At 36.0% G+C, this 10,685-nt stretch overlaps 1 protein-coding gene across 1 annotated transcript; it reads left to right on the forward strand.

Annotated features, from left to right (window-relative positions):
• The first annotated feature begins 9,626 nt into the window (after positions 1–9,626).
• LOC127793895 (calcium-binding allergen Ole e 8-like) lies at positions 9,627–10,685 on the forward strand. The gene has a single exon (XM_052324672.1). It carries the CDS (start codon positions 9,685–9,687, stop codon positions 10,180–10,182), a length of 498 nt encoding a protein of 165 aa, XP_052180632.1. The 5' UTR covers positions 9,627–9,684; the 3' UTR covers positions 10,183–10,685.

Consider the following 10,685-nt stretch of genomic DNA (forward strand, 5'->3'; position numbering starts at 1 on the left):
TTCACAGGACAATGTTACTGCAGGTGAGTTACTAGTTACACTTTTCAAACCAACCAGTTGTTGATGTAACCTTCATTTTCCTTCTCCAAAAGAAGTCAAATGTGCAAAGATCTAGATCTATGGTGGAATTGATATGCTACTGTCATTTGCATCTTGTTTTACATCAACAATACAGATTCTTTTCAACTTGTTTCAATTTTTAACTGTCTCATAACAAATTTGTTATATGCTGTTAAATGCCTCTAAGATGAAAAGGACCACTATGTTGACTCTGCTATAATCAAGGTGCCTCCTTACTTAAATTTGGTTACTTCGGCTTAGCATCACAGTGCTCCTGAATTTTACATCTTACACCATCTTCTTCTTGATGCAGGGCTGTGACTAAATATTCTTGTGTAACTGCTTATCCGGACAAAGTCACCTGACAATTGGTTCTTGCTATAACACATAATTTCAACAAAGACTTGTTCTGACTATTGGATCCTGTAAAAGGTTGGTCCTTCATATGCCCAAATATTTTGTGTAAATACTCAAAAATCTTATAATTTAGCGTGATATATTTTGTGTGAATACTCAAAATAATATGTATGCAATATCCAAAACACATCCAAATTTAGATTATTTTCATCAAATGCAAGAAAAATAAACCTATTTTGTACCTTGTAATTTATTTTTAAAGTGAAGGGTATAATTGTCACTTAATTTTTATTAAGCCAATCTATCCATTTCCATTCTCTATCCAAATAAAAGAAAGTGGGGTGAAGACCGGTCTCCTCCAAACTAGGCGGGCGAAGCCCGGACACTTAAGTTATTAAAAAAAAAAATTAAAACGCAGTCTTTTATGTTCCATTCTTCTCGAACAAGGAAAAATAGATCTTTATGTTCCCTTATCCTTCCGTTCTGCTTCCTACCCCCATCTCTCCCAATCAAAGCCTAATTGATGTGAAACATGACATTCTCCCTTATCTAATCACAAAGTGTATGTGTGCTAGTTATACTAGCTCTCACTTATGTGTGTACTTGTATATGAATGCTTCTACAAGCATAGCTAAAAATGTTCGGTAATATAGCTTACATGTAGAACCTTAAATTTAATCCAGCATAGTTCTTGGCCTCAAATATTTAAGTACCTCAATAAAGCAAAAATCAGGAGAGCTAGTCAGCTAGCTATAAACAAGTGGAGCGTGATATCTGTTCTGCTTCTCTGGATTAGAATATCAAGCATGAAGAACAAACCACAAACAAGTGGAGCGTGATATCTGTTCTGCTTCTCTGGATTAGGATATCATGCATGAAGAACAAACCACCTTCCTGCAGTCTTTGTCCTACAAGCTCCTTGTCATAGAACATGAATCGGTAGGGCCTAATTTCATCAGTAGAGTATACTCTCTCTTTGCTTTTCTTCTTCAGCAAAAAGACCCAATGGGAATTAATTTCTCAAACCTGTAGAAGAAGCACCTCAGTAGCATTGGTAATATTACTCCGTTGTGACTAGAAGGTCACGAGTTTAAGTTGTGGAAACAATCTTTTTGCAAAAGAACGCCAAGAAGGCTGCATACGATTTATACCCTTCCCTCAACTCTCACAAAGGAGGGAGTCTCGTGCAATGGGCACACCATCTGTAGAAGAAGCCCCTCGGCATAAAGCGAATTGATTTGCCCCTGTTTTGGCCTCTTTCACAGAATCAAAATCCTTGAAGGATCAAAAGAATGTCTATTATTTGAGCAAATTCCCTTTGACCTTCACCTAACAAAAAGACGCTTTGAAGTAAACAAATAGTTAGTGCTGTAAGTGCAGTTCCAAGTGCCATTTCTGACGAAGTTGAAACTTTTGGGTTGGTGTCAAACCTTCATACTTCACAAGGAGTTCAACTTGAAAAAGTCATTGTAGACACTTAACTTTTTTCCTTTTGCACTCAACTAAATATGAGTTATCATTCTTTGGCATTTGACACTGCATCATCAGTTTCAGTTTCAACATTAATGTCAATCCTGTCTCAGCAAGCACCTTCTGGCTTTAAGATTAATTTAAACCCAACTTTTTTAAGTTCTCAACACCCACGGATAGAGGTCAGCTCTCATATTGAGTAAATTTATCATAACAGTACATTGAAAGCTTGTCTAATTAGTGAAAACTACCTCCACTATGGTTTTCCTGTATACAAAGTCAGAATATTTCCTCGAGAGTAGTAAATTCATAAGAAACTCCACGTAAGACGGACTTCCCAAATAGAATAGTAAACTTTTGGTTGGTTTATGCAACACCACAGGTAGTGGTTTTGAGTTGGCTTTGATACCACTTGTAAACCACAAGTCCTCACCCAAAAGTTCTAGCTAATGGTGACTAAGGTTCATCCGACCAAGTAATATACACCAAAGACTTTCCAAATAAACTACTGATATGGGATTAAGTCATGAGAGTTTATATGTTTGTTCCTGCAAAAGATTACTCATACCATACCTTAAGCCAGCTTAGCTCCCTTAGAAATATACTCCTGCTGCAGCGTTATGTAGTAATTGAAGTGAAACCAACATGGCTTCACTCCACTATCCCCCTCATCATTGAGGGAGAGATAGGGGAGAGGAGGCATGATGATTTCCAGTACACATTCTTTGCTGATCTGAGAGAAGGAAGCGATGGCCTTTGAGAGATTTATAGGGGCTAAGAACCTTGTTTTCGCCGCAGGATGCCTTTGGATAATACAATAAGGACATGATTGGCTTCTCTTTCTCCCACACTGGCGATGTGTACAATGTGGTGTTTTAGTTTTCTTCTCCATTTCCTGCTCAATCTCTACCTGGGAATATCAGAATGTCTTGCTAAGCTGTTCATAGTATTTTTCAAGAATTTTATGGAGAAGTATAGTACAGAAAGGAAGGTGACTCTTATGTCTGTCTCTAGTTTTCTTAGTTACTGCGATTTTACTGAGGTTGCATACTACTTGTTTTGGGAGATATGCTGCAGTTTCTGAATAAAAGAAACAGTAGGGTTAATTATTTCCAATTTGAATATCTCCTTGCAAAAGAAGCAAGTGCAACTTTGTGTAGAAACCTGATTTTCTTTGGCTAAATCTATATTTTTGTCTCTGTACTTTTACTTCTTTTTTTTTCACGTGTTTATTTGAACTTTTTATTATTTCAATTATGCTTTTGAATCTGCATCTTCAAGTCAATTTAACCTCTATATTTTGACTTTTTTTTTGTATGGCAACTTAAACTTTTCAATATTTCGATTACATCTTTAGACTTACATTTTTTAGTCAATTTAACCTCGATACTTTGACGTAAACAGAGTATGACATGTATTTTGTCATTTCACTTTATTTATTTTTTTTACACGTGAAAATATAGGAATTAAATTGATTTGAAAATGCAAGTCCGGAAGTGTAATCAAAACACCGAAAAATTTGGGTTAGCACACGAAAAAAAAAAATCAAAATATAAGAATTAAATTAATTTAAAAATCAAGTTTAAGCATGTAATCAAAACAATAAAAAATTTAGGTGACCACATGAAAAAAATATAAAAGTATAGAGACAAAAATCCATTGAACTTCATGGATGAGATGGCCATATAATGGCTTAAAAACTAGTAGTTAATTGTACATATACTCTTCTTTCTTAGGTCATAGCTGTCTATCATACATACCCTTTTGATCCTTTTGGGGTAATTAGATTAGCCACTTAGTACCACTAAAGTTGTAAATCTAACTAGTGTAATATGCTTTCTAAGAGGTCAAGTGTTTGATTCTTAGAGGTCTCCTTGTCCCATTAATAAGGTCTTTAACAAGGGTTTTACTAAAAAATAATGGATAATCAAATAGTTGGCTTGCATCTTTTTTACCAATAGTTATGATTCAAATTGAATATTTTAACTCTTTGGGGTTGTTCAAGCTGGTCATTGCTACCATCTTGGGGTCGTACGGTGCAAGTTATAGTCTTGTAAATAACATGTGAAGGGCATCTTTTCGATTAGATTCTTTGGGGGCCGTCTCTACCACAATTAAGTGCGGATAGCTCACAATTAAAATTAATTTTTTAATATAAAAAATAATAATTTTTAATAATAATTCAGTTAAAGAAAAGTATAGCTGACTCCAATATATGTGATGTGTAATTTTATTCTTCAAACAAAAATTTAGTCTTTCTCTATATAAATTTTTGGATCCGCTCCCAACGACAATGCATAGTAGTCTACATTACGTGTGGTTGATACAATGCTCCACCCATCATATTATGTGTGAGGTTTGTGCTGGCATTGCATGTCCTTGTAGCAGTTGCAGTTTTGTTTGCCTCATATAGACAAAATAATTTACATGAATTTATAAAAATTAATCGAATGAAAAATTCGAATGTCCCATATTACATAGAAAAAAAAAGGCCAAATTTTCACTGTTTTCCCTTCTTGACCACCCCTCCAAAAAAATAAAATTACTATTTAGTCACGTGCACCTAGCCACCACTAATGTATATGTTACTCTATCCTATCATATATGATAGGATAGTAACCACTTATTATATTATCATTAAGAGTATTCAAATTTTCATTTGATTTAAGATTTATGAAGATCGTGGTTCAATTCCTTAAATTTAACACTAATTATAATTGATTTTTGGTTTTGGATCCATATCGAACCAGATAAAAAATTGATTATAGCTATTAAATATTAATAATTTTCAAGGGAAAGAAATCTTAATGTTACTTCCCTTATCCTTCCTTTCTGCTTCCTACCCCTATCTCTCCCAATCAAAGCCTAATTGATTTGAACCATGACATTCTCCCTTATCTAATCACAAAGTGTATGTGTGCTAGTTATACTAGCTCTCACTTATGTGTGTACTTGTATATGCATGCTTCTACAAGCATAGCTAAAAATGTTCGGTAATATAGCTTACATGTAGAACCTTAAATTTCATCCAGCATACTTCTTGGCCTCAAATATTTAAGTACCTCAATATAACAAAAATCAGGAGAGCTAGTCAGCTAGCTATAGACAAGTGGAGCGTGATATCTGTTCTGCTTCTCTGGGTTAGCATATCAAGCATGTAGAACAAACCACCTTCCTGCAGTCTTTGTCCTACAAGCTCCTTGGCATGGAACATGAATCTGTAGGACCTAATTTCGTCAGTGGGGTATACTCTCTCTTTGCTCTTCTTCTTCAGCAAAAAGACTCAATGGGAATTAATTTCTCAAACCTGTAGAAGAAGCACCTTAGTAGCATTGGTAATATTACTCCTTTGTGACTAGAAGGTCACGAGTTTAAGTTGTGAAAACAATCTTTTTGCAAAAGAACACCAAGAAGGCTGCGTAAGAATAGAATACACCCTTCCCTCAACTCTCGCAAAGGAGGGAGTCTCGTGCAATGGGCACACCATCTATAGAAGAAGCCTACACCCTTCCCTCAACTCTTACGAAGGAAGGAGTATCGTGCAATGGGGACACCATCTGTAGAAGAAGCCCCTCGGCATAAAGCGAGTTGATTTTGCCCCTGTTTTGGCCTCTTTCACAGAATCACAATCCTTGATGGATCAAAAGAATATCTATTATTTGAGCAAAATCCCTTTGACCCTCACCTAGCAAAAAGATTCTTCGAAGTAAACAAATAGTCAGTGCTGTAAGTGCAGCTCCAAGTGCTATTTCTGGCCAAGTTGAAACTTTTGGGTGTCAAACCTTCATGCTTCACAAGGAGTTCAACTTAAAAATTCATTGTAGACACTTTTAACTTTTTTTCCTTTTGCACTCAACTAAATATGAGTTTAAGATCATTCTCTGGCATTTGACACTGCATCATCAGTCTCAGTTTCAACATTAATGTCAATCCTATCTCTGCAAGCACCTTCTAGCTTTAAGATTAATTTAAACCCAACTTTTTTGAGTTCTCAACACCCATGGATAGAAGTCAGTTCTTATATTGAGTACATTTATCGTATCAGTACATTGAAAGCTTGTGTAATTGGTGAAAAGTATCTCCACTACGGCTTTCCTGTATACGAAGTCAGAATATTTCCTCTAGAGTAGTAAATCCATAAGAAACTCCACGTAAGACAGACTTCCCAAATAGAATAGTAAACTTTTGGTTGGTTTATGTTACACCACAGGTAATGGTTATGTCACGTCCCCAATTTTGAGGGCCGCGACCGACACTACTCTCCAAAAAAAAACAACAATAACGAGAATAATAAGTCTTAAAAATATATATATACCACTCTAATTAAAAGAAAAGCACAAAAAAGCAAAATATAGGTCAAATTCTTTTTACACATCCATTAAGGTGTATGACCCATAATACACAATAGGTGCACTTAAAGATCAATCTAACAAAATATAATAGACATCCCTCTGCACTTGAAAGACAAAATTTCAAAGATCTTTTCTGTCGAAATTACTCTGTACACACAGCTATCCCAAAAGAATAATCACCAGGACTCATCCTCAAACTTCACTTCACCCCAATCTTGCTCCCACTGCATATCCTATATTTAGTTTCATTCCGCCAACTCCGCTGGATTTTACCGATGAACCGAATGGAAAAAAGATAAAAGACAGCAGAACAGACGCCGCTGCTGGTGCAAGCCATACGCGGTGCTGCTCGCCCTTGCTGTCGCTGCCTATATCCCTTATGTATAAACACAGACTGCTGGTCAGACTGGAAGAAAAAGAAGGAAGAAGACTATTGGAGCAGCGAGGTAGCGTTGGAACGAAGAAGTCAAATGCGATGGTGTGCGCTGCTCAATCACCCGTTCTGGAGAATTTCGGAAAGAGTCGTTCTATAGGGCCGATGGACCTATCGAGCGGCTCATAAAAGGGGACAAAAAAGAAGATTTTATTCCCACTCACTTTATAAATTTACAAAGTGAGTCACTGTCCCCTCTTTCTGATGTGTCTCCCCTACCATGGCCGCCGCCGCACCTCGTTGCCGTCGCCTCGCCTTCGTCGTCTCTCTGCCATGGCCGCCTCACCCTCGCCGACAGTCGAGCGAGGCGAGGCAAGGCAAGGCGGTCATGTCAGAGAGACGACGACATCGAGGTGCGACGATAAGACGAGGTGACGGGCTTGGCAGGAGAGACGCACAAGAGCAAGGGGGAGAATCCATGGGAGGGGAAAAGAGAAAACAGGACGTGGGGGCAATTTTGTCCTCTTTCAATAAGTCCATCAGACTTTCTAATATTTTTTTTTTTAAAAATAGTCGTTCTACAAGACTTGAGAAGCGGCAAAGCTGAGCAATCTGATGTTGCATATATCATATATATATATATATAAATATATATGCGGTAGAATATATATATATATATATATTAATTTTCCATATTACATATATATTTATTCTAAAATTATAAGGAAAAGCCCTCCAAATCCCACCTTTTCAGGCGCCATCACGGGCCTCGGCTCCCCATGCCCTTTCCTTTCTTATCAATTGCCTACCAACCCATCAACTTAACTTGTCCCTTTCACAACTACCAACCCATCAACTTAACTTGTCCCTTTGACAAAATAGCCTCTGCGAATACCATCTTTAATTCAATTTGCTTCCTACTTAATATTTAATATACACGTACATGCATCTATACAAACATAATATATCGTATTGGCATAATAATAAATAAAATATGTGCCAACTTAAATTAATATATTTTATTAATATAATATGTCATCCTCTATATATATATATATATACGTACCACACTGTCCGTCCGGCCATATTACTTTAGAATTGCCTTCACCATCTTATTATTTTATTTTATATATTTATATATATTATTTATTACACATCAATTATTATTATAGTATTTTATCCATTTTAAACACTTAATGATAATTTAGACCTGAAAATTTAACAAACTTCTAATCATTTCCTCAATCAAAAATATAATAAATTTAATATTCTCAATTAAATTTCTCAAAGTCATAAATCTTCAATCAATCGTAAAAATTATCAGAATTGATTCTCTTTTCAAAATATCATATCATTACACATTTTAAGTTAACTTTGATACCACTTGTAAATCATAAGTCCTCACCAAAAAGCTCTAGCTAATGGTGATTGTAAGGTTCATCTGACCCACTAATATACACCAAAGACTTTCCAAATAAACTATTGATATGGGATTAACAGCTAGTTTGGCAATACAATTTGACCGTTTATAGGTTATTAGTTTAACTTATAAGTTATCGGACTTATTTTCTTACATATTTAAATAAATTAACAATTTAAAAATTATGCAGCTTAAACGCAAATCTAACAACGTTTTCAAAAAGCTATCAGTCACCTACTTTTGCAAAAAAAATTTCTAAAACTTTTTGAGATAATTGATTGAATTATCATTTTACCCTTCAATAATATCAATATTTACATGCGCTTGAGTGTGTATATATATATATCTATGTGTGTGTAGTGGGGGATGGAGGTGAGAGAGAGAAGGAGATGGGTGCAATAAGAGGGAAAAAGAGATAGAGTAGATGGGTGACTGCGACTGTATATTGTGGGAAGTAAAAGGGAAGGAAGATGTTTATGGCATGTGGCTGTCAGTTGCTCTCAAGGGTAAAACAGGATATTTGAAGGATGTGGGTGAATTTTGACAAAAATAGCTATGAAGAGCAATGCCATGGGCTGTGAATAGAATTTTCCTTCCGCGTATAATACGTGTGCGACCTTGAATAATTAATAAAGCAAAAAGAAACTGTCGGCTGCCAAACGTCATTACCAAAATCAAAAGGATCCCAGCGATTGAGAGCTGGGGAGTGGCGGACGCTACCACTTGCCATCGTTGGACGTGGCCGTGGGCTTCCTCGAGGACACGTGTAGCCCATTGGATGATGTGCCACCATTTTTGTGATCCCATTTATCTGAATGAGAAATGTTATTAGGGTCAGCATTTTGTCAATTCAGTCATTAATTCGGGTAAAATGTTAAAATTAAATAAATAAAAATTCTGTAAAAAATTGAATTAAATTAATAAAATAAATATAAAAATAAAAAATCAATAAATACGAAAAAAATTAAATTGATCTAAAAAAATTAAACAAACCAAAAAATCAAGTAATCTTTCAATTTAGTTAAGTAAGATTTTTCTTTAATTGATTAATTTTTTAAGTTAATTGAGTAATATTTTTCAATTATTAGTTAGTTGATTTAATTATTTTAATTTTTAATATAAAAATTGAATAAATTAAACTAATTAAATTTAAAAATTAAATTAAACAAACCCTTATAAAAATTGATTCGATTTGATTATTTTAGTTGACTTAAAATTATGTTCACTCTTAATTGTATCACAAATAAATAATTTTTATAAAATAATATGACATATAAAATTATAATAATTTTATTAAAAATAATAATAAATATATGTCATATAAATTTATTAAACTTATTTATTAATATAATATGTTCCTTGCCTCAATAAGTAGATAGAATTTATCAGATATTTTCCAGCAGCACGCGTCAATTTCATGAATTTCCAATAATATTTAAGATTTAGTAATATTTCATATTTAAGAATGATATTTTTATATTAATAGAAGAGCATCACAATAAATGTGTTTAAATAACATTTTTATTAATATATTTATTTTTGTCGTAAACCATCAAATACGAATCCATCTCTCTTTGTTTCTTTTCTCTATAAATTTGGGTCCGTTGTTGACTCATCCAAACAGAGTTGCCTCCGGCCTACTGCAGACAGACATGGCGACGAACGCAGATTCTAACCATAACCCCAGCCCCAAGACGACGGTGCATCTTCAAGACAAGGGAGAAATGGAGACGGTCTTCCGCCGCTTCGACACCAACGGCGACGGCAAGATCTCGGTGGTGGAGCTCGTCGCCGTCATGAGGGCCGTCGGCTCCGACACCTCCGAGGACGAGGTGAAACGGATGATGGAGGCCATCGACACGGACCTCGACGGCTTCATCAGCCTCTCCGAGTTCCAGCAGTTCTTTGCCGGTGGCGAGGGAGACGACGGCGATGCTCACAATCAAGAGCTGAGGGAAGCGTTCGAGTTCTACGACCAGGACAAGAACGGCCTGATCTCTTCCGCGGAGCTCCACCAGATCCTGAACCGCCTCGGCGAGACGTGCTCGGCCGGCGATTGCTCCAGGATGATCAAGTCCGTCGACACGGACGGCGACGGCTACGTGAACTTTGAGGAGTTCAAGAAAATGATGAGCAGCGGCACCCGTTGACGATTGATCCGAGGCCAGGTTCCACTGGCCTCTATCCTCCTTAACTAATTAGAGTTTATCTTCATTAGTTGTAATGTATTGATTATCTAAACGTAGACAAAATATTAGCATCAACATAATAACACGATCAACTGGTATCGCTCTCGCTCAAACAGTGAATTTCATTTGTTCCGTCTGTTTGTGAGTGATCTGCCTGATGCTGAAGATGATAGGAAGTAAGCTTAGAGAGATGGAATTTGGACATCAGTTTCATATTGATATCTGCCATTAGAGCTCCAATTTCGAACTGTCCGTAACAAACTCTATCAAAAATTAGTTGACGATGTTCACGAGTCCTTGTCCAGGCCGATGGGGCGATGCTTTTCAGATCAGTCGCCCACGCGGCGCATGTGAGTGGGCGGCCCGCTTTCACTATTTTGATTTTCTTTTTTAATTTTTGACAAACGTGTGGTCCCTTCCCTTTTATTATTTTCTGTTTTGATGATAAATATGGAATCCTTTTA

This window comes from Diospyros lotus, chromosome 2 (genome assembly GCF_014633365.1).
Source record: "Diospyros lotus cultivar Yz01 chromosome 2, ASM1463336v1, whole genome shotgun sequence".
NCBI classification, from domain to species: Eukaryota; Viridiplantae; Streptophyta; class Magnoliopsida; order Ericales; family Ebenaceae; genus Diospyros; species Diospyros lotus.

Coding starts and splice junctions, on each gene's coding strand:
- LOC127793895 (XM_052324672.1), top strand. CDS start 9,685: ATGGCGACGAACGCAGATTCTAACCATAACCCCAGCCCCAAGACGACG.